This window comes from Triticum urartu, chromosome 2A (assembly GCF_056163025.1).
Source record: "Triticum urartu cultivar PI428250 chromosome 2A, HENAU_Tu73, whole genome shotgun sequence".
Taxonomy (NCBI): Eukaryota; Viridiplantae; Streptophyta; class Magnoliopsida; order Poales; family Poaceae; genus Triticum; species Triticum urartu.
Window position 1 is genome coordinate 628000648 of NC_141874.1, and position 25508 is coordinate 628026155.

At 47.9% G+C, this 25508-nt stretch overlaps 1 protein-coding gene across 1 annotated transcript; it reads left to right on the forward strand.

Moving 5' to 3' along the window:
- The first annotated feature begins 469 nt into the window (after nucleotides 1–469).
- LOC125533814 (putative F-box protein At1g44080) lies at nucleotides 470–1986 on the forward strand. The gene has a single exon (XM_087540018.1). It carries the CDS (start codon nucleotides 710–712, stop codon nucleotides 1895–1897), a length of 1188 nt encoding a protein of 395 aa, XP_087396144.1. The 5' UTR covers nucleotides 470–709; the 3' UTR covers nucleotides 1898–1986.
- The last annotated feature ends 23522 nt before the right edge of the window (nucleotides 1987–25508 follow it).

Here is a 25508-nt window from a genome sequence, read left to right on the forward strand (position 1 = left end):
TGTGGTGCAAGGGGTGCCGCCCCCCGCTGTGGCGGCAGGCCCTGCAGCCTTCGTCTGTGGCGGTAAGTGCCATGTTTCGGCTGGCAGCCCTGCCTCCACAGTCCAGCTGATCTTTTCTGTCGTTTACATTCAAAGGTGTTTTTTTTTGTCAATTTGATTTGGCAGGTGGTCATTTTGGACAAAAATTCTTGCTTGTGGTGTCCTCCGTTAGCGGCAGAGAGGACGAAGGGGAGATTTGTGGGTTTACAAAGAAAGTGACAATCCCCTATATGATCAGCTGTCTTTAAGTTACCGTTAACATTGTAGGTTTACAAAGAAATTGACGATCCTCGAGAGACGAGACGACTGGACCGAGGCCAAAGTCGTTGTCATGCCGCCGGCGGACGGCTGCTCTGTGCCCTTAAATTAACTCTTGAAATTATTTTATGTTCACCGCTGATACTAAACTACATGTTCCTTCGGCCAGCAAACTTGCATTCCATTGCTCCAGCTACACGCCTACACAGGTCCCCCTTCCCCAGCAGCAGCAACGGCGGTGGCCATGTGATAGGCCTCCCTAGCGGCAGGCCACGCGGTCCACCTCCACCCACTCCGGCGCCGATAACAGGTAACCCGTCTATCATGCACCTGTCGGTGCAGCCTTCCTTCAGCTGAAGCTGTCGGGCGAGCGGCGACCTGGTTCTTCTTTGCAGGATCGGACGACGGACCGATGTCGGAGACGCAACCACCCTCGCCATCTTCGTGGTCGGCCATCCCGCTGGACCTGGCCGGGCTGGTGCTCCGGCTCCTCCCCGCGTGCGCCGACCGCGCCCGCTTCGCCGCGGTATGCCCGCAGTGGCGCGCCGCCGAGCTGCACCACCGCGTGCTCCCGGTGCTGCCTCTGCTCGCGCTCCCGGACGGCACCTTCTACAGCCTCCCTTACAGCAAGCGCTTCCGCTTCCCAGGCTGCGGCTTCGCGGGGTACAACAGCGCCTGCGGCCGCTGGCTCGCCTTCCTACGCGACGACGGATGCTTCCTCGTGGATCCATTCACCGGCGCCACCGTGACGCTCCCTGCACTCTCTGACGTCCGGCTCCGTCCACCGCATGCGGATCTGAAGCACATACCAGAGCACGAACGGCACACCCGCGGCACATGGCTGCTCATCAGAAACGCGGACACTCTCCTGCTGAGTAAGCTGATGCTGTGCTCGCCAAACCTCGCCGCTGCATTTGTCTGCCATGAAATGCTCGGCCAGATCCTGCTGTGCCGGCCAGGGGCTACCTCGTGCTCGGTACGCGCGTACGATGAGTGCAAGGATTACAAAGATATGGCGTTCTACCAGGGCAAGCTCTACGCCATTGACTATGGCGAGGACCTCTTCGTGGTGAACATTGGTCAGGACGAGAGCACCGGCGACCCGCAGATTTCTCGGATCGGACGGATCATCAATGGCGATCCATGTGATTTGGATTGGACGCCAAGCAACAGCACCATCAAGATCAAGGTTTACCTGGTCGAATCATGCGGCAAGCTGCTAATGATACGCAGGAAGATCTGGTGCAGGCTGGTGCTGGACCATGTTTTGGCTGGAGAGAGCGAGTTCGAGGTGTTCGAGGCTGACTTCAAGCGCTCACGGTGGGTCAGCGTGACGACCTTGGGAGAGGACCAGGTGGTTTTTGTTGGGCGGAGCTGCTCACGGGCCGTTCCCGTGTCTCAGTACGGGATGAAGGGTGACCGGATCTTTTTCTTGGACGATGATGAATATTACAAGGGCTATAGTCACAAGAGCAATGAAACTTCCATCGGTGTTTACGACATGATAGACGGCGAGGTCTCATCTCCTCTGCCGATGGTCTCATGGAAACGTGATAGGGATAGAAACAAGATGCGTCAGACGACATGGCTACTTCCGTGAGACTACCTTGACTGATGTTGTGTTGCTTTGCAAGGCGTCAGTATCTATGGTGTGTTGAAATGTGCTATGGCGTGTTCAACTCAAGTTAAATTGCACAAGTATCTCACTGTATCATGGACATCCAATTATAGTTGTGGTGCTGAAACTTCAGGTGCGTTATTTAGCACTGTTTTCCGATTTCGAAACTGGAGTCAAACTTCGAGCTAGGAATTTGTTTGGTTTGAATCCTCCATCTCAATACACTAGTGCAGAATGGTGTTATTAAGACACTATCACACACGCTAGACAAAAACTATGATGTATACATCGCACACGCTTTGGCGAAAAAACGTGTTTGATGTTGCAATATCACACACAGTTCTGAAAACACAACCATGTGTAATCCTTGCACACAGTTTTCGCAAAAAAAAAATGTTGTGCAGTGTGTCCTATCATCGATCATGATTATAAAACCGTAAACATGTGATGCATTGCACATGGTTTTACAGAAAATGTGTGTGCGGCGTGATCTATCATACCAACCAGTTTTTAAAACGCAACCGTATGTGATGCCTTGCACACGGGCTTTTGTAAAAAAATGTGTGTGATGTAGCCTATCATCCCACACGGTTTCAGAAATGGAACAGTGTGTGATACATTGCACATATTTTTGCAAAATTGTGTGTGTGTGATGTACCCTATCATTGCATAATTTTTTTAAGAAAAAACAACAACCGTGTTTTAAAAAGTAACCGTGTGCCACACATAGCACATGGGTTTTTCAAAAAATGTGTGTTCTCTAGTCTTCCATCGCACACAGTTTGAAAAATGCAATCGTGGGTGATGTCTTGCGTTGGAAGTAGAATTCACCTTTACTTCATCATTTGACCTTGAATTTTTTTTCTACACTCAACCTACAACGTATCATCATTCGTGTTCAGTTTCAACATTCTTCAGGGTTCATTTGCTATATGTAAGTCATTAAGTACATTTTTAGGTGTTTAATGGATATAATTCAAAATTATGAGTGCATGAAATAGTGCACAAAAATGTTACAAAAAAAAAATCATATTTAGGGTCTTGTGTATATTTGTATGCCTTATACAAAAAATGAGAGAAATTTCAAAGATATTTGTGGCAAGGTTCAACCACAAACATTGAGTTTAATGTTTTTTTATATTAAATGAAGTATGAAAAACACGAACCTTGGCATGGTGTCATGATATGACCTTATTATGTTGTAGTATAAAATTGAGAAGATTTCACAAAAGTTGTCATGTATACTCCTTAGAGACGGTTACATCGTTTTAGGAAAATCATGGTTACGAGAGGGAATGCGTTTGAAGGAGAATTAAATTTCCCTTCATCGTTTGACCTTGATTTTTTTCTATAATCAAATTACAACATACAGTCAATGAAGTTCAAATTTGGCATTCTTTGGGGTTCATTTGCTATGTTTAAGTCATTGTGTGAATGTCTAGGCATTTAATGGATATAATTCTAATTTTAAGTACAAATAATGAATTAGGGCATAAAAATGGTTTAAAAATTTATATTTTTGGTCTTGACTATATTTGTATGTCTTATACAAGCAATGAAAAAAAAACAAAGGCCTCTATGGAAAGAGTCGGTTACAAACATGGAGTTTATTGGATTTTATAATTCTAGAAATTGCAAACGAAGTCTGAAAAACGTAAAATTTGGTATGGTATCATGATATGACCTCAACATGTTGTGGTAAAAAGTTGACTAGGTTTGAAAAAACTTAGCATATACATTGCTTAAAATCCAGACCATCTTCGAGCAAGAATTGTGGTTTCAAGAGTAAACGCATCAACTTTGAAGGAGAATTGTCAATTCCTTCATTGTTGTCTTGAAACTTTTTCTAGACTCAACAAAAACATGGCATACTCCATGTTCAAATTTGACATTTATCGGGGCTCATTTTCTATATTTTAGTCATCGAGTGCATTTCTAAGTTTTTAGTGGATATAATTCAAATTTGAAATATGAGTAGATGAAATAGTGCACAAAAATGGTTTAAGAAAAATCATATTTAGGGTCTTTATTATATTTGCATGCCTTATACAGACATGAAAATAAATTGCAAAGATCTCTGTGGCAAGAGTGAACCACGTAAACATGGAGTTCACTGGTTTTTAAATTCTAGAAAATGTAAATGAAGTCTGAAAAGCATGAAACTTGGCATGGTGTCATGATATGACCTAGTATGTTGTGGTAATTGTGTTAGAATGTTTCACAAAAGTAGGCATGTACACTGCTTAGAAACCATACCATCTTCGAGGAAGAATTGTGGTTTCCATGCGAAAGGGTATGTAGCCTGTTAGAAGGGATAGAGAGGGATTGGTGGAATCATTGATTGTATTGCTTGAGCCTCATGGGCATATATATAGGAGTACAATGATCAACTTGGAGTACAATACAAGGTAGGAACAAATCCTAGTCTATATCGGCTTTCCTAATAATCAGTATACTCAACATCCCACTGTAGTCACAACGGTAGCGACGCAGACGGTGAGATTGGACACCCCCAACAGTCGTAATGGTCGATACATCGCAGAGTCGTGGCTGGAGTGGAAACCGACGAGGTTGCTCAAGCAAGGCGGTAGCCCTTTGTGCTGTTTGCCGAAGTAGCTGAGAGCGTAGGTGGTGTAGCCGCGTTCGAGGTTGTTGTGCGAAGAACGCCGTGGTTGATGTCGAGACGGGGTAGCCGGTGTCGAGGAAGTCGTCGTGGAGCCGTGAGCGCAAGGAGGCGCCGAGTTAGTCATGGGCGGAGTGGTGTCGAAGTAGTGTGTGCCGGGTAGAGGACAGTGTTGAAGAGGCGTCCCGCCGAGTTTGCCAAACCCGGGGACACGTCATAGACGAAGGCACGCGTCGGTGTTAACAGCACCGGGCATGCGTAGACGGACGGAGACGAAGTTGACGAACCGCTGACCAGGCTTGCCAGGCCCGAGGACACGTCATGGATGAAGACACACATTGGTGTTGCCAGCACCGGGCATGCGTAGATGAGGGACCTGCACGAGTTGTACGCCATGTCTAGGAATCGAAGGGGCCAGCTGAGAAGAAGACTCGATGATGGTTGTGGAGCCGAGCGACATGGGGGCCGATGTCACCAACGATGGACGGAGTAGATGAAGTGGTCGGGGTAGATAATGGCGACGCTGGCGACGGGCTGGTGCTTGGATGAAGACGAAGGGGATGGACGGGTGGCGGCGGCGGCTAGGTTAGTAGCGCGATGGCGGTGCTCGAAGTAGGCAAGGAACCCAATAGCGTGACGAAGACCGACGCAGACGGGGGCGTTCCCATGCCAAGGGAGGCGGCGTGGTGCATACCACAAGAGGTCGACGCACGAGGATGGCAGTGGACCACGGGTCGCGGCGCTACGGCTCGAAGTGGCGACGCAGCAGCAGCGGGCAGGTCGGGGCGACGGCGGAAGACCTCGGGGTGGTTGTGGGGACCGTCGGCCGCGACGCTACAGCCTGAAGGAGTGGTGCAGCGGCGGAGCACGGGTCGATGGAACCGTGGGGACAGCCTCGGGGAAGCGGCGGGGACCGCGTATCATGGCACTACGGCTTGAAGGCGCGACCCAGTGGCGGCGCGCGAGTCGATGTAGCCGTGAGGAGAACCATGGGGCGGCGGTGCTTCGGCCCGACGGGGCGATGCGGCGGCAACCCCTCGCTTGATCGGTGGAGGCGTGCACTGAACTCGGGGACGATCTTCACGGAACCTGCGAAGGCACGCGCAACTGACGGGCCAAGTCGGTCGCACAACATAGATGAGGCTGACCGCGGCGACGGGCGGGTGATCAATCTGATTGCGCACGAGGTTGGGGACACCGCACGGTGGAGGCGGGGTGACGACGGAGTTCGAGATGAAGCCGGCGACGACGGTCGGCAGGGCGGCCGTACAGGCGCGGCGGAGCGACGGGTGGCCTGGCGCGTGAACAATAGTTGTGATAGGCCGCCGCATGGCGTGAGGCCGCCGGGTCGGGGCGATGCACGAGTCTTGGTCGGAGTAGGGAGGCGACAACCGACGTAGGTCGATGGGCGACCTGGCGCGCAAATGGCGGATGTGATGGACCGCATCGCGCGAGGCCGCCGGGTCGGGGTGATAGGCGGGCAGACGCGTGGACGATGACCGTTAGGGGCCGCCTGTCACATGAGGCCGTCGGATCAGTGAAGAGGCCGGCCGGTCGCGCCAATGTTGGGGTAGTGGCGCACGGGTGTCAACGGCGGCAGCGGGAGACGCAAACCGATCGTAGATCGGAAAACCAAAAATAAACCTCTGATCAAGATGACCGGGGGGGGGGGGAGAAAAAACCCCGGAGCAAGGGCTTGGGAAAAAGACTCTCTAGGTAAGCTGGTCAACACGACCGACGGACGAACCCAAGGTACGGGCGGCGTGGCCCCCGACAGCGGTCATGGAGGCCCTGTTGGGGAACACAGTAATTTCAAAAAAAATCCTACGCACATGCAAGATCTATCATGGGGATGCATAGCAACGAGAGGGGAAGAGTGTTGTCCACGTATCCTCGTAGACCGTAAGCGGAAGCGTTATGACAACACGGTTGATGTAGGTACGTCTTCACGATCCGACCGATCCTAGTACCGAAAGTACGGCACCTCCGTGATATGCACACGTTCTGCTCGGTGACATCCCACGAACTCTCGATCCATCTGAGTGTCGAGGGAGAGCTTCGTCAGCACGACGGCGTGATGACGATGATGATGAAGCTACCGTCACAGGGCTTCACCTAAGCACTACGATGATATAACCGAGGTGGATTATGGTGGAGGGGGGCACCGCACACGGCTAAGGGATCAATGATCAACTTCTCTATCTATGGGGTTCCCCCCTCCCTCGTATATAAAGGAGTGGAGCAGGGGGAGGGCCGGCCCTCTATGGCGCGCCCTGGAGGAGTCCTACTCCCACCGGGAGTAGGATTCCCCCCTTCCCTAGTTGGACTAGGAGAGGAAGGAAAAGGGGGGGGGGCACCCAATTCGGATTGGGCTTGGGGGGCCCTTCCTAGGCTTCCTTCTCCTCTCTCCCACTATGGCCCAATAAGGCCCATATACTTCCCGGGGGGTTCCGGTAACCTCCCGGTACTCCGGTAAATGCCCGAACTCATCTGGAACCATTCCGATGTCCAAACATAGTCATCCAATATATCGATCTTTACATCTCGACCATTTCGAGACTCCTCGTCATGCCCGTGATCACATTCGGTACTCCGAACAACCTTCGGTACATCAAAACACATAAACTCATAATACCGATCGTCACCGAACTTTAAGCGTGCGGACCCTACGGATTCAAGAACTATGTAGACATGACTGAGACTCATCTCCAGTCAATAACCAATAGCGGAACCTGGATGCTCATATTGGTTCCTACATATTCTACGAAGATCTTTATCTGTCAAACCGCATAACAACATACGTTGTTCCCTTTGTCATCGGTATGTTACTTGCCTGAGATTTGATCGTCGGTATCTCAATACCTAGTTCAGTCTCGTTACTGGCAAGTCTCTTTACTCGTTCCGTAATGCATTGATAATCCCCAAGTGCAGGGAATCATCGTAGCAATTCCCAATGGTGGAAGTGATAAGTATGGAGTGTCGAACCCACAAGGAGCTAAAGGTAAGATCAATATTCTCTCAAGCCCTATCTGCCACTCATACGACTCTACATACACCGAACGTTTGCTTCCAACTAGAAACGAGAAATAAAACTACGTTGTGGGTATGAAGAGGGTAACTTTGCATGGTATCGGAGAGCTAAAATATGAAAGTAGGTGTTGTTATCATAAAGTTAGAATATATTACTAAATATTATAAATAGCGAGTGTGGAATAATGATGGGTCGGTGTGCGGAACTGTCCTAGGCAATTGTTAACAAGACCGATAGTCGTCATTGCAATTTCATATGAGGGGTAGGTATAAGCTAACATACTTTCTCTTCTTGGATCATATGCACTTATGATTGGAACTCTAGCAAGCATCCGCAACTACTAAAGATCATTAAGGTAAAACCCAACCATAGCATTAAAGCATTAAGTCCCCTTTATCCCATATGCAACAACCCCCTTACTCGGGTTTATGCTTCTGTCACTCAAGCAACCCACTATAAGTGAATCATGAACGTATAGCAACACCCTACAGCGGGAATCCCTCACGCTTGCGTGACACAAAGGGCACAATAGGACAGCACCAAAATAAAACATACAACTCGTACCAATCTAGATCATCAATCAACCCAAAGACAAAGGATATCTACTCAAACATCATAGGATGGCAACACATCATTGGATCATAATATGTGGCATCAAGCACCATGTTCAAGTAGGGATTACAACGGGGTGCGGGAGAGTGGACCGCGTAAAAGAGATGAGGATGGTGATGTTGATGAAGACGATCACCGCGGCGATGATTCCCCTCCCGATGGCACTCCGGTGCCACCGAGAGAGAGGAGGAGAGGTTCTCCCCCTTGTGCTTCCTCCTCCATGGCCTCCCCCTGGATGGGGAGAGGTTCTCCCTCTGGTCCTTGGCATTCATGGTGATGATGGCCCCTCCGGGATCCTCCTCCATGCCCTCCGGTGATAATGGCCCCCTCCAGCAGGTTGCCAGAGAGGGCCTAGATTGATTTCTCGTGGCTATAGAGGCTTGCGGCAGTGGAACTTCCAATCTAGGTTAATTTCTGGGGGTTTGGGTATTTATAGGAGAGGTTGGCGTCGAGAACAAGTCAAGGGGCCCCACGGGTAGTCCACGAGGCACAGGGGCGCGCCCCCCACCCTCGTGGGGCCCACGGGACTCCCCTCCGGTAGATTTTTGTTCCAGTATTTTTTATATTTTCCAGAAAAATTCTCCGTTGATTTTCATCGCATTCCGAGAACTTTTATTTGTGCACAAAAACAACACCACGGTAGTTCTGCTGAAAATGGCATCAGTCCGGGTTAGTTCTAATCAAATCATACTAAAATCATATAAAACTATTGTAAACATGGCATGAATAGTTCCTAAATTATAGATACGTTGGAGATGTATCATGCATCATCCCGTAACTAACTCATTAGTCACATTGCTTGCAAGGCTTATAGTGATGTGCATTGCCGAGATGGTCCAGAGATATCTCCGACAATCGGAGTGACAAATCCTAATCTCGATCTATGCCAACTCAACAAACACCATCGGAGACACTTGTAGAGCATCTTTATAATCACCCAGTTACGTTGTGACGTTTGATAGCACACTAAGTGTTCCTTGGTATTCGGGAGTTGCCTAATCTCATAGTCATAGGAACATGTATAAGTTATGAAGAAAGCAATAGCAACAAACTAAACGATCATAGTGCTAAGCTAACGGATGGGTCTTATCCATCACATCATTCTCTAATGACGTGACCCCGTTCATCAAATGACAACACATGTCTATGGTCAGGAAACATAACCATCTTTGATTAGCGAGCTAGTCAAGTAGAGACATACTAGGGACACTTTGTTTGTCTATGTATTCACACATGTACTAAGTTTCCGGTTAGTACAATTCTAGCATGCATAATAAACATTTATCATGATATAAGGAAATATAAATAACAACTTTATTATTGCCTCTAGGGCATATTTCCTTCAGTCTCCCACTTGCACTAGAGTCAATAATCTAGTTCACATCGTCATGTGATGAGTTCACATCTTCATGTGACTAATACCAAAGGGTTTACTAGAGTCAATAATCTAGTTCACATCGCTATGTGATTAACACCCACAGAGTGATCATGTTTTGCTTGTGAGAGAAGTTCAGTCTACGGGTCTGCAATATTTAGATCCGTATGTATTTAGCAAATTTCTATGTCTACAATACTCTGCATAGAGCTACTCTAGCTAATTGCTCCCACTTTCAATATGTATCTAGATCGAGATTTAGAGTCATCTAGATTGGTGTCAGAAGCTTGCATCGACGTAACTCTTTACGATGAACTCTTTTATCACCTCCATAATCGAGAAATATTTCCTTAATCCTCTAAGGATAATGTTGACCGCTGCCTAGTGATCTACTGCTAGATCACTATTGTACTCCCTTGCCAAAATCATGCTAAAGTATACAATAGGACTGGTATACAACATGGCATACTTTATAGAACCTATGACTAAGGCAAAGGGAATGACTTTTCATTCTCTTTCTATTTTCTGTCGTGGTCGGGTTTTGAGTCTTTACTCAACTTCACACCTTGCAACACAGGCAAGAACTCCTTCTTTGACTGTTCCATTTTGAACTACTTCAAAATCTTGTCAAGGTATGTACTCAATGAAAAATCTTATCAAGCGTCTTGATCTATCTCTATAGATCTTGATGCTCAATGTGTAAGTAGCTTCACCGAGGTCTTTCTTTGAAAAACTCCTTTCAAGCACTCCTTTATGCTTTCTAGAAAAATTCTACATCATTTCCGATCAACAATATGTCACTCACATATACTTATCAGAAAGGCTGTAGTGCTCCCACTCACTTTCTTGTAAATACAAGCTTTACCGCAAGTCTGTATAAAACCATATGCTTTGATCACTTTATCAAAGCATATATTCCAACTCCGAGATGCTTGCACCAGTCCATAGATGGATCGCTGGAGCTTGCACACTTTGTTAGCACCTTTAGGATTGATAAAACCTTCTTCTTGCATCATATACAACTCTTCTTTAAGAAATCCATTAAGGAATGCAGTTTTGACATCCATTTGCTAGATTTCATAAAATGTGGCAATTTTTAACATGATTCGGACAGACTTAAGCATCACTACGAGTGAGAAAATCTCATCGTAGTCAACATCTTGAACTTGTCAAAAACCTTTTGCGACAATTCGAGCTTTATAGATAGTAACACTACTATCAGTGTCCGTCTTCCTCTTGAAAATCCATTTATTCTTAATGGCTCACCGATCATCGGGCAAGTCAATCAAAGTCCATACTTTGTTCTAATACATGGATCCCATCTCAGTGTAGCGACCCGACCTTAGACGATCAAGCCTCTGTGTATCTGTGCCATCCCTGGATCGGTATGCTGGCACACACAGTACATCAATGTATATATCAAAGTGTAATCACATGTATAAATAACGTAAAACTGACATATACCTCATAAGTCACAGCAGAAACAAACAATCGGGTGTGGAGTCCCATCAATGCCATCAGCAAGTTGAGTGTAGACCGTAACCCTGTATCGTAACTCTTACTCGTCGAAGAAATATCCGCAACATGATACGTTGCAGCCGTGTAGGTCAGTACATTGAATGTACTGGCAAGATCACAATAATAGAAAACAAATGATAAACTATACTATATGCAATATGGCTTTGTGGCTTTGTATCTGAGTTTTGTTTGCATAAAAGCTGGTTTTATTTTCCCTACATCAAAGGAATTATCCGGAGTCTGTACTACGTTGTTTTCTATCATGACATGGTTCCACCAACCGATGTCTCATAGCCCAAATCATCATAAGTTGCCCACAATTAATTTATCAGTCCGGTGTTGAGAGTTCTGAGATAGATCCAAGTCCAGAGGCTCAAGTTGTCCGTAACCGGGGACACGGCTAATCGATTAGGTTTTAACCCTCTATAGAGGTTTGTACACTTTACCCGCAAGATTTGATCCCTCTCTTTACATTCTCGCACTTTAGGGTGTTTGAGAACAAGATGACCGAAACATGGTCTTCCGAAGAGTTCCTCTGACCACTGTCCGGTGCTCATCCAATCCTACCGTAGTTCTACATCTTCTAGCACCGTCCCTACCAAAGTCACAACTAAGGTCAACCAAGCCAGAGCCCATAGTGACTTGCCGTTGCATAGGTAAGCTTCCGGACATGAAGTATTCTTCCGTCTCTTTGAGTCTGGGTGAAGCTTTCCGCAAGATGTCATGGCGCTTCTCCATGCATCTCGTCCAACCACTGGTTTCTCCAGGGTGCCCGTCAACCGTCCTTCACCCAGTAGTGTGTATTGAATTCTTGTCTCGAGTCTTGAAATCTTGAGGAGTCCTGAAGATGCAGTCCTTGCCGGTGCCATCATGAAGTTATCGCCATTGACGTAGAGTCCTCCTTCTTCACACCACTCTCATGCACTAATACCAAACCCCGTCTACTATAGCATAGCATTAAAACTATATAACATCCCGGGCTTGATAACAGGGAGATGGGTTCCTACATCATGCATTCTACTCAACTACAAGAATTCAATATCACTACTGGAGGGATTATTGACAGGGTGCTACTACATGCAAATAAAACATAGGTATGAAAAACATGGTCAAAGTGAACTTGCCTGGTATTACTTGATGAAGATAACAACACTCTCAGAATAAAGACTTGATAGAACTATTCGTCACTCCGTTGAAAATCTATATAGTCAAACATAGCATTCATATAAGCAAACATACTAGCAAGCAATTCTAACACTCATAATAAACCAACAAATAAATTGCAAACAACCAGGGACACCAAATAAGAACAAAGGAAAACTACACAACAAAACTACAAAAGAAAACTCTAAGACATATCACAAAATAGTTTTTTCCTAAGCAAAACATAACAAAGAAAATACTAAACTAATAATTTTAACAGAAAAAAGAAATTTAAATCAACTAAGTTAACATAAAATATTTTTCATAAAGTTTTACTAGCAAAAGGAAACACAATAAAAGCTAAATTAAAACTCAAATTATGCTTAAAACAAAACTAGTAACAAAAAAATAAAACATTCTATTTTTCTGTAAATAAAAGTTCACCCTCTAATACTACAGAAAGCAATCTGAACTAAAACTAATATAAAACAATTTTTAAAAACTAAAACATGGCCGAATCTATTTTCTACAGAAACTACAAGAAATTTGTAAACTAACAAAAAAAGAATCAACTAAAAATATTAAACAACCTAAAAGATATAGACTTTACAAGAATAGAACTATTCTGTTTTAAAAAGAGAAATGAAAAAAACAGGCGCTACTGGGCCTATCTAACGCTCAGGCGAACACTAACTAAAATGCGCCCGCGGCTAAACAGAATAACCGACCGGTTCGATGAATTAAAAAACCGTAACTAAACTGGAAAAAGACCGAACTAAAACCGATCTAAACAAATAAACCTAACCCTTCGTGTGATCTAATCTAGGCCGTTCATGCGCGATCCAACGGTGGTGGGGAGTTCCGGCGGCTTACAGTAACTCAACGGCGACGATGGACGACGGTGGCTCGGGCGGCGACAGCGCAGCGGCTCCGGTGGTCCGGGGCGACGACGGTGATGTCGGGGAGATGGCGGAGCGAGGCGAGGTCGAGAGTGGCAGTTGCTGCGGTCGGGGACGACGGAGACGAGTGGAACGAACTCGGCGGGGCTCCTGGTGCTCTGCAACTCCGGCGACGAGTGGTAATGCTCAAGGCGGCGACTCCGGCGATCCCTGGGCGGAGAGAGGATGTCAAAGAGGTGCGGGAGGAGGTGGCGGTTCGGGTGATGATGCTGGGAGGGCAGAGAGTGCTCACCAGCGTCGGGAGTGGCGGCGAGCCGAGGCGGCGGCGGCGAGATGCGTTCGGCGAGGGCGTGGGCGGTGGTGGCTTTCGGGGTTAGGGTTTTAGGGGGATCGAGAGAGGAGGCCGAGGGGTTTATATAGGGCAAGGTCTTGGAGGAGGGGGCGACACGGGATCGCGATCCTGAGAAGATCGCGGTGTCAGGAGGCGGTGGTCGCGCTCTGGTGCGGCATGGCGTGGGCGAGGGGAAAGAGATGAGGGCGGGCCCCGCGGTCAGTGAGAGAGGGAGCGGAGGGTTCGGTCGGGCGACCGAAGCGGAGACGGCTCGGGTGTGCGCGCGGCTGGGCTGCGTCGGGTGGCTAGCTGGGCTGCGTCGGGTGGCTAGCTGGGCCGGTTGGCCTGGCCAGCTCGGGGGTTTCTTTTCCTTTTTTTGAAAAAAACACAAAGAGAGAAAACTAAATATAGAGAAAACTATAGTATTTTTATATAGGACATATATATATCAATAAAATCAGAAAAATAAACCCTACAACGTGAACATTTTTCCAGAGGCAAAAATCCAAACAAAAAAACATTTTTTTATTCCAAATAAACTCCAATTTGAATTCAAAAACTTGTGGCATTAATTTCTCCTAACTTTTGGAGTGTCATGTTAGCTCCTCTCATACTTTTAAACAAGTATTTGTGAGGGGTATATGAAATAAATTTCGAATGCCAAGTTGAATCCAAATTCAAATAAAATTCAAATGTCTCTGAAATTTCCAAATGCCACTCAATTTCACACAAAAATCAAACAAACAATCATAAATATTTATTTAACATAACATTCCAAAATTTAGAATTTTGGGATGTTACAAACCTACCATACTTAAAATGAATCTCATCCTCGAGATTCGAAGAGGCTAGCAAGAAAAGGTTAGGGTTTGGGGTCTACTAGCAATGCCATTGATTGGAATGGTCTAATGTGCTACCACATTTAAAAGCAGGGTTATGGTTCCGTCCAAAACTCATGTGCTCATTCCTTTGGGTTGACGGTGTCGGTCTTCTCATATTCCCTAGAATAACTCTTTCACTGGTGCTCTCCCAGTAGGGGCATGACCTTTTTCGTCAAAATCTTGTGTCCTCTCAATCCTAGTGAGGTTCTTCCGAAGAGTGGGTCTTTGTATATGACATGTCTGTCGTCAATATTAACAAACTATCGGAGCCTCCTGGCGGTCAACAATTTATGGCTTCTCCTGCAGTAAAAATGGCCGGGGTTGAATCTCATCGTATATCCTACGATTGGCAACGGTTGCCTGTAAAGGGTTCCATCGTCCTACCATTCTATGGTTTTATGGCTTGACGTGTCGACACTCTTCTAAGGTTTTCAAGGCTCTTTGATTTTCCATCAAAATATGATAGTTCTTGATAGAAGTCTCCGGTATGGGGGCCAATCCATCCCGTACTTGAACCATTACTACCTATGCAGACACCGAATCACGTATTCTAACACTTGGGCATGCTCACACGCATTGCAGAATTTCTCTTGTCGACGTACTGAGTTCGAATAAATCCATTGTTTCTGCAAGATGAACAAAACATCTAACGTTTCTTCACAAATCTCGGGTTTTCGTATCCTCCTTAAAATGTCGGCTGATTAACTCAGAGTTTTCTTCCAAAATATCTTCCTTCAGCAAGAGTGTGCTTGCTTCTTATTAACTCCTGGGCCTGTGGGTTATGGCCCACTTCACTCTTGTACAATTTTAACTCATATTTTCGAGGATTATCATTCCATATTCCAACATTACATCTCCTTTAAATCCAATAGTACTTCTTCCTTCATACCCTTGTGGTGACGATCATACAAAACTCAATTTATTTGTTCCAGCTCCCTTCTATGGACCGTCATGAATAACACATTTCTTTCTTTATTGATCCTGTGGCTTTACGGAGTACTACCACGCCAGAAAAAAATGCACTAGTTTATCCATAAATCATATTATTTTCATATCAAATCTTTTATTACATCTGAGGGAGTCCTGGATTAGGGGGTATCTGGACAGCCGGATTATATCCTTTCGCCGGACTATTGGACTATGAAGATACAAGATTGAAGACTTCGTCCCGTGTCCGGATGGGACTCTACTTGGCGTGGAAGGCAAGCTAGGCAATATGGATATGTATATCTCCTCCTTTGTAACCGACCTTCTGTAACCCTAGCCCCCTCCGGTGTCTATATAAACCGAAGGGTTTTAGTCCGTAGGACAACATACAATCATACCATAGGCTAGCTTCTAGGGTTTAGCCTCTCCGATCTCGTGGTAGATCAACTCTTGTACTAGTCATATTATCAAGAATAATCAAGCAGGACGTAGGGTTTTACCTCCATCAAGAGGGCCCGAACCTGGGTAAAACATCGTGTCCCCTACCTCATGTTACCATCCGCCTTAGACGCACAGTTCGGGACCCCCTACCCGAGATCCACTGGTTTTGACACCGACATTGGTGCTTTCATTGAGAGTTCCTCTGTGCCGTCACCATAAGGAAGGATGCCTCGTCTCGTTGTTAAGAACAACATCACCGCCGGGGGAGCCCTGGCTGTCGGCCAAACTCTCCGGCTAGGCAGTTTCATCATGACCGCCCGTTCGGCTGCTGCCCTGACGATGACTTCTCGGGTCATCGAAAACAACCTCCACATCGGCTCGGAATTCACCGAGCAGATGGATCCAATGGAGCTCTCTTCCCTAAACGAGCTCTTGGATCGCATCGCCGCCTTGGGAGTCGCTATGGACTATGATCGGATTGGGCTTAAACCCGATCAAAGGGAGATTAACTCTCCACCGGTCACCCATCATGTTGCGGTGGTGGAGGAACAATGCGGCGATTCTTCTTCTATCTTGAGGACTAACTATGTCCAGATTCCTGAGCTCTCCGAGCCGGATACCCGTTTACGGGAGGACATCACCCAAGCCCTGAACCTAGAGTCAGGCAGCGGGCCAGACTTATCGGGCAACATACCGGAACCCAAAATTCCAATATTGGAAACACCTCAGCCCCTGGGTCTCAGATTGGGTAGGGGTTAGGACTCAATTCCACCCACCCACCCAGACATAAATGATCTTTCCTACATCAAGCAAGAGCCCCATGAAACAGTACATCATTATTGGGCCAGATTCGTCCTTGTGATGAACAAGGTTAAGGACTATCGCGAGGAAGACGCAGTCTCATTTTTCTGCAATAATTGCACAGACAAGGGAATCCTTAACGCCTTAAGTCGCCATGACATATCACGCTTCACTGACTTGGCGTCCATAGTACGAAAGTACTGTGCGATGGAAAGCGCCTGGAAAACCGAAACGAAATTTTGGGATAATCCGGCTCAGAATATACACCCAGTCCAAAGTAAAAGGGTGCACTATCATAAGACACCTGAGTTAGTTGCAAAGAAACAAAAACCCTCCACAGGGCATGGAACCGTATTGGAGGGATGGCTTAACGGACCCTGCAAAATTCATAGCACAGCGGATACCATACCAACGCACAGCCTTAGAGCATGTTGGATACTCCGGCAGGTGGCCAAAAGTGGTGAGGATCTTCTTATCCCAAATGTCATAGAGCACCATCCCATGGATAACAATACGGTATTAACAGTTTTTGAAACCTTCACATCAAATAATAGGCGCAAGCGAACACTCCGCTGCCTCGCCGAAATCTGCCACGTAGCAGAAATGAATCCATGGAGTGACACGGCTATTACCTTCAATGCCAGTGACAAACCTAAATTCTGAACTGCCCGAGCACCAACCGCACTGGTCCTCAATCCAATTATGGACGGCTTTTGACTCACCAAAGTACTCACGGACGGCGGCAGTGGATTAAACCTCATCTATGAGGAAACTCTTCAAAAAATGGAAATAGACTGGAACCGCATTGAGCAAAGCAGCACAACCTTCATAGGAATCATCCCCAGTAGGGAAGCACGTTGTGCTGGGAAAATCACACTAGATGTGGTATTCGGCACGCCGGAGAACTATAGGTCCGAAGGAATTACATTCCAAGTGGCCCCGTTCAGTAGTGGATACCACGCCCTTTTAGGACGGGAGGCGTTCACGATCTTCCAAGCCATACCCCATTATGGGTACATGAAGCTCAAAATGCCTGGGCCCAACGGAATCATCACTCTCGCTAGTGATCCGGACACAGCACTCCGTGCCGAAAAAAACAGCCGCATTGGCCCTCGAGGCATTATCCGAAGCCCTTTCGGCCGAGGAATTAACTGCGCTACGCTCCATGGTGGACAGGGACGACGTAATACTTGACAAAAGATCCAAGTCCACCTCTTTTAAACCAGCGGACGAAATAGTCAAATTCCAAGTCCACCCAACGGACCCTACAAAAACAGCCTCCATCGGGGCACAATTAAACCCCGCCGTGGACACCGCACCACGAGAGTTCCTGCGTGAGAATTGGGACATATTCCCCTGGCACCCCTTAGACATGCCAGGAATCCCACGCAGGCTGGCCGAGCACAGCCTCAATATCCTAAAGGGATTCAAGCCGGTCAAGCAGGCTCTTCGGCGTTTCTCTGAACCTAAGAGACAGGCTATGGGAGAGGAACTAGCCAAGTTATTGGAGGCCGGATTCATTAGAGAAATAAAACACCCAGACTGGCTAGCAAACTTGGTGATGGTACCAAAGAAGGACAAATCCTAGCGCCTATGTGTCAATTTCAAGGACCTCAACAAGGCTTGCCCAAAGGATCCCTTCTTCCTCCCCCGCATCGATCAAATTATCGATGCTACCATAGGACATGAGTCATTGTGTTTCCCCGATGCATACTCCGGCTACCACCAAATCAAGATGGCGGAGTCCGACCAAGCCGCAACGGCATTTATCACACCATACGACCCCTTCTGTTTCAACACAATGCCTTTTGGGCTCAAAAACGCCGGCGCAACATATAAGCGCATGATCCAGACATGTCTGGAGAAACAGATCGGCAAAACAGTAGAGGCATACGTAGATGATGTGGTCGTTAAAACCAAACACGTCGACTCTCTAATAGACGACTTGAGGCTCACGTTCGACAACCTCCGAACATACGACATCAAGCTCAATCTGGAAAAATGTGTTTTCGGCGTACCAGCCGGAAAGCTCCTGGGCTTCATTGTCTCCAGTAGAGGAATTGAAGCTAATCCGGCCAACATCCGAGCTCTATCACAGTTGGCTATCCCAACGGACCTCAAACAAATCCAGAAACTAACTGGATGTGTGGTGGCTCTAAGCCGCTTTATCTCCCGCTTAGGAGAAAAGGCATTACCCCTTTATTGCCTCCTTCAGCGCACCGAACACTTCGAGTGGACGGACGCCGCCACAGCCGGATTGGAAGAAATAAAAGCCATACCGGCAACCAACCCAATCCCGGTCGCGCCAAACATTGGCGAACCAATGTTGTTGTACATTGCGACAACTCATCAAGTTGTAAGTGCAGTGCTCGTCGTCGGACGAGAAGCTGACGGGCATAAATTCCCTCTTCAAAAGCCGGTATACTATGTATCCACTGTCCTCACTCCATGCAAATCACGGTACCCACATTATCAAAAGATAGCCTATGCGGTATTCATGGCATCCCGGAAGCTGCGACACTACTTTCAAGAGTGTTCGATTACAGTAGCCTCGGAAGTGCCACTTAATGATATCATAAACAATCATGACGCTACGAGTCAGATAGCCAAATGGGCCATTGAGCTCCTCCCGTTCGAGATAACATACAAACCTCGGCGAGCCATTAAATCGCAAGTATTGGCCGACTTTGTCGCCGAATGGACGGAAGCCGAACTCCCTAAAGAGTACGACGCATACTCCAATTGGATAATGCACTTCGACGGTTCTAAAATGCTGGCTGGTCTAGGGGCTGGCATCGTCCCGACGTCCCCAACAGGAGACACCATTCAGTACGTACTGCAGATACTGTATACAGACTCCAACAACGCATCCGGATACGAAGCTCTATTGCATGGTCTTCGGATGGCAGTCTCCATGGGCATTCAACGCCTGGAGGTGCGTGGGGATTCAAACCTCGCAATATCCCAAATAAATGGAGACTTTGATGCCAAGGATCCGAAGATGGCGGCCTATCGAAACGCCATCCTAAAGATGTCAGCTCGGTTCGAGGGGCTCGAATTCCACCATGTGGCTCGGGAAAACAATCAGGCGGCAGATATCCTCGCCCGCATTGGCGCAAAACGCGACGTGGTCCCCCCCCCACAACATCTTTTTGGAGAGGTTGTTTAAGCCATCGGTGGTATGGGAAGGGGACACCTGTAACAATAGTCCGGACCCGGCCAAAACACCCGATACCGAACACTCTGACATAATCGGAGGCTCTACCACCGAAATAACACCTTCAGCCCACGTAATAATGGCCGTCATCGCCCCATGGACAGAACCATTCCTGGCCTACCTAACTAGGCAGGAACTTCCCGAGGACCAAAATGAGGCACGCTGCATAGTGCGGCGATCTAAAGCCTACAGGGTCCACGAGGGAGAGCTATATAAGAAAAGCACTACCGGAGTCCTTCAAAGGTGCATCTCTGAAGAGAAAGGGCGGACGCTTTTGGCAGAAATTCACGCCGGACTCGGCGGCCACCACGCCGTAGCCCGGGCCCTTGTAAGCAAGGCCTTCCGTACAGGTTTTTATTGGCCGACGGCCCGGGCAGGCGCGCAGGACTTGGTCCAACGCTGCGCTGGTTGCCAGCTTTTTGCAAATCAAAGCCATATGCCACCCACCGCCCTCCAAACAATCCCCATTACCTGGCCTTTCGCGGTCTGGGGGCTGGACATGATTGGAGCCCTTAAAGGGGGAACCCATAAGAAAAAAATACTTATTGGTCATGGTAGATAAATTCACCAAATGGATAGAAGCCAAACCTGTTAAAACAGCTGAATCCGGACCGGTGATAGACTTCATATCCGGGGTTGTACACCGTTATGGCGTCCCCCACAGCATCATCACTGACAATGGTACAAACTTCACGTCCGACGAGGTAAAACTCGGGTGCAGCAACATGGGCATCAAGCTCGATTATGCTTGCGTCTATCACCCACAAACCAACGGCCAAGTTGAGCGAGCAAATGGTCTTATCATGAGCGGCATTAAACCCAGATTAGTGAGGTCCTTAAAGGAGTCTAACATGCACTGGGTAGAGGAGCTTGACTCCGTACTCTGGGGGCTGCGGACCACGACGAATCGCACTACCGGATATACACCCTTCTTTATGGTGTACGACGCGGAGGCAGTTTTTCCCTGTGACATAATTCATGACTCACCTCGAGTGCGCATGTACGAAGAAAGAGAGGCCGAGCTCGATCGGCAGGACAGTCTGGACACCCTGGAGGAGGAGCGCGACATGGCAAAAGCCCATTTCGCATTTTATCAGCAACAGGCTCGCAGATACCAAAGCAGAGAAGTACGGGCCAAAACTTATAAAGTTGGCGAGTTAGTTCTACGCCTGCCAGAGAAGAAAAAGTCCAAGATCGAGCCCAAATGGGAAAGTCCCTTCATTATTGACCAAGTTCTGACCGATGGGGCGTACCGTCTGCGGGATGCATCAAATAATCGACTTGAGCCGAACCCATGGAATGCAGCCAGGCTCCGAAGATTCTACGCCTAGTGCCGGACTCTATGTTCGTATCCTTCCTCCGTCCATTTTTTGCATATACATTACTTGTCCTTTTTCTCTTTCTTTATTTTATTCTTTCTCTAAGGCCTTCAGAGGCCAACTTGTGCGTCGTTTGCACATTATAGATGCGCTAACCGTGCTCATTATACCTGGGGGCTTCTTACACAGAAGCTTAATTATCCATCTGGGCTTCATGCCCAGCACATGTGTTATTCTTCCACATGTACCTTTTCTTCGCCATTATATGCATCGATATGACTTAAGTTTTGGCCAAGCTGGGTTGCCTGGCTCTTGTATTTATGCCCTACGTTCCCGTTAATTCGGCTAGGGAATAAGGGGAGCACCTCTGCGATTGTTACTGCCGGGTCAGCCGGATGTGTACCTCAAACTGGGTGAAGCCGAAAGCTATCATTCTTAAGGGAATATTCGGTCGGTGAACAAAAGATGATTTTTATTTATTTATTTTCCATATGTGCCCCCAGATGTTTTTCCTGCGTTTCCTCTCGCAGTCCGGACATGCACTTTAGGGCATGCGTACCCAGGGAAAGGAACCCTTAACGGAACTATTCTCCCTGGAAGATGTTTCTTACTACCCATGTAATATAACATAACTAATTGGGAACTTGTCTGTTCAAGCACTAATGACCCCTACGCCTGGTCTCCACGCATACCCCGGTTCTTATATAACTGAGCGGGTATTCGGATACACTCCGGACTATCGGGTCCCGAGGTTGAAGCGAAAAGGTCCGCCATGACAAATGATCTACAATCCGGCTAGAAGGCATTATACATGTCACTATAATTACATAGTCATGTAGACTGACTAAATTCCTCTTCTATACCATCCAACAGGCGGTCTAGCCTACAATCCTATTGGGAATATTTTGCGGCTAATTCTACTTGCCCATAGACTAAGCTAACGGGGATCTCTTTCCCATCGGGCCCCACAGGTCCGACCTCGGCCATGTGATTTGGGTCAGCCTTGGTATACCGTGTCTTCACCATGGCCCAGCCTTCCCTGGCACCTTGACGGCAGGCAGACATCTTCCATAATCGGAAGCGCTGTCGTGCTCCCTTGAGCTTCTCCAAAAGCTCTCCAACGCCTTCTGGCAGAGAGACGGAGGGCCACAAGGCCTGGGCAATGCCTTGCATCACCTGCCGAACTTGTTCGTGCAGTTGTGAGAGCTCGGATAAAAGATCACCCGCAGACCGGGGCATCTCCTCCGCGGGACGACCCGTCAGCATACGTGCAGAAATAACTCTGTTAGCCAGCTTCTCCGCCGTCCCCTTTATTAAGGGATCGTTCAAGCACTTACTAAATATGCCGCATCGAAGCCGCTTATTCTCCTTCTCGGAGTCCGCAAGCTGGGCTCGAACATCTTTCAGTTCCACGCTCAGCTTGGTATTGGCGTCTTGGAGATTGTTTTTCTCCCGCCTAACCTCAGTCAGCACGCGTTCGCCAGCCTTTAGCTGTCGTACGGCGTGCTGCTCCTCCGGATTCTCTCCGGATTCATCTGCAAACATCTATTGTTAGACCTGCAGCCATGCCGCATACTATATGGTACCTATCATTCTTTGAAAGAAATGTTACCAGCTGAGGACTTTTTCGATTCCTTCAATGCGGTAACAGCGGCCCGAAGTTGGGTCTTGCATTCCTCTAGCTCCTGTGACAGTCGACTATTCTTCTCTGTAAGAACCTACAAAATAAGATGATCCTTAAATCAGTTTTGCTAACTGTTTCAAGTCTCAGGGGCTACTGATACATATAATCGTCAGATTTACTTACCCGTACATCCTTTACATACTGGTTCGTGGCTCTGGCTAGACCATCTTGAGCAGCACAGAGGTAGGCCTTTTCCAGAATTGAAGGCATCAAATGCCTCTGGTGAGAAGCAAGCGTCACGGAGTACGGCCCGGCGTCGCCTATGATTCATGGTGCTCTCCACTTCTGAATTTGTAGCGGATAGCCTATCTGCATCCTCTGTAGGGAGAGTATCCGGCGTCCGCCCCATGTCGGCTTCCGCCTCTATGTCCGGTCCTGGAGCCCGACTGGTGGAAGGGTGATCAGCAGCCTCACCGGACATATTCTGGCGAGCGTTTTTTTTGTTAAAGAAACATGGACGTCATTACATTTCAAGAAAGACGACAACCACAGAGCGGGGTTTATGTCATACCTCTGCGCCGGCGTCTCCGTCCTGACCGCCTTCCTTTTTGGCCTGCCCGGCCTCGGTTCCTCTTGTTGGCGAGTTGCTGCGGGTTCGGCGTGGCGTCCCGAATGCCTTCCCTGTCAAACACCATATATATTTGGTAGGTGAAGTGTCTAAAAGGGGATCCTAGTTTTTGGAGTTGGGATTTTTGGTTTTTCTTACGTGCGACGCAGGAAGCAGTCCGGGATAGTCGGCCGTAATGGCCACCATGGCGTCATCATAGCTTAATTGATAGAACTGCCGGTCTATCAGCTCCACGAATATGTCTGGATCTTCTTCGAGTCCGGGACCGAGGGCCCGGTCAGGGTCCTCTAGTTGTGTAGATGGGCTGCTGACCTCCCTTATGGCTCTTCACAGTTCCTGTCGCAAAATGGCAAGGTGAGTACCTACGACATAGAATGCGGGAAGAATGGGAGTAAGGAGATATAACTCACCCAGCTTGGAGGGTTGTACATGGAGAATCCATCCCGTGGCTTGATGCGGATGAACTCCGCTTCCTCTCCCTTGAAAAAATTGGACAGAATTTTTGCTAAGGCGGCAGCGTTGTCCGGACCCTTACGCCCGCAACGGGTGGCGTCATCTTCCCCGTTAAAACACCACAAGGGGTGCCCTCGATATTGAAGTGGTTGCACTCCCCGCATTATGCATATTGACATAACCTCAATTACTGTCAATCCCGATTGAGCCAGTGCTTTAATCCGGTTCATCAGGTAAAGGACTTCTCCGTTGTCTTCCTCCTGGGGGCTCCATGGGAGCCAACTTCGGCGTTTCTTAAGAGGAGCATTGCTGAACTCAGGAAGACCCCGCCGAACAGGGTCCGGAAGGGGGAAGTCCTCCATATAAAACCATTCCGAACGCCAGTCTTCGGATGTCTTCTTCGGAGTACCGGAGAGGTATCCGGTTTCGGTGATGCGCCATATTTCGGCTCCGCCCACTTGATAAAGTGACCCCTTCTGTGTGCGAGGGACGAGGCAAAATAACCTTTTCCACAGCTCGAAATGAGCCTCGCGGCCTAGGAATAACTCGTAGAGGGCAACATAGCCGGCGATGTGTAAAATGGAAGTAGGGGTGAAATTATGCAGTTGGAGGCCGAAAACTCCAGGAGCCCGCGGAGGAACGGATGAATCGGAAATCCGAGTCCCCTCAATAAGTAAGGGACAAGGCATACCCGCTCCCCCGTAGAGGGGCTGGGGAAGCTCTCCGCTTGCTCCCCGCCATTGTAGGTGGCGAGCCCGGCTTGGACGAGCACCATATACGCCGGAGGGAGAATCCCTTAGTCTGCAGTTCGACTAATCGACTGTGTGGGACTTAACACCTCTCCCAATCACCGGGCTTAGGGCTACGGGGGCGGGAGGAGGAGCTGCGGAGGTCGGCTATGCTGGAGTGGATCTTTCCGAAGCACGCTCCGATGGATTCTCGCTGGGGGAGGATGGTATGGATTGGATCTAAGAATCCCCATCCCTTTAATATACAATTCATTTATCTGGCTAGGGGGGGCGAATGTAAAAATGCCCTGGCGCCTCGCATTCATTCGATGCGTGGAAGATAGCCCTTATTGGGCACGGAAGCCAAGAGGTTCAACATTTATGGGACCGGACACTGCTTAGAAAACGTTCAAAATTTGGAGAAGAACCCGCCTTGCAATGCCGAAGACAACACTGCGCGCCAGACTCATCGTCATTGAAGCTTGGTTCGGGGGCTACTAAGGGAGTCCTGGATTAGGGGGTATCCGGACAGCCGGATTATATCCTTTGGCCGGACTATTGGACTATGAAGATACAAGATTGAAGACTTCGTCCCGTGTCCGGATGGGACTCTACTTGGCGTGGAAGGCATGCTAGGCAATACGGATATGTATATCTCCTCCTTTGTAACCGACCTTGTGTAACCCTAGCCCCCTCCGGTGTCTATATAAACCGGAGGGTTTTAGTCCATAGGACAGCATACAATCATACCATAGGCTAGCTTCTAGGGTTTAGCCTCTCCGATCTCGTGGTAGATCAACTCTTGTACTACTCATATTATCAAGAATAATCAAGCAGGACGTAGGGTTTTACCTCCATCAAGAGGGCCCGAACCTGGGTAAAACATCATGTCCCCTGCCTCCTGTTACCATCCGCCTTAGACGCACAGTTCGGGACCCCCAACCCGAGATCCGCCGGTTTTGACACCGACAACATCCTTAACCATTTTTCGTAAATCCAAATTCCAAAAAGTACTTTATTACAAATGCTGCCACCCACATGG

Excerpts from the sequence above, each read along its gene's own strand:
- LOC125533814 (XM_087540018.1), top strand. The coding sequence starts at position 710 with ATGTCGGAGACGCAACCACCCTCGCCATCTTCGTGGTCGGCCATCCCG.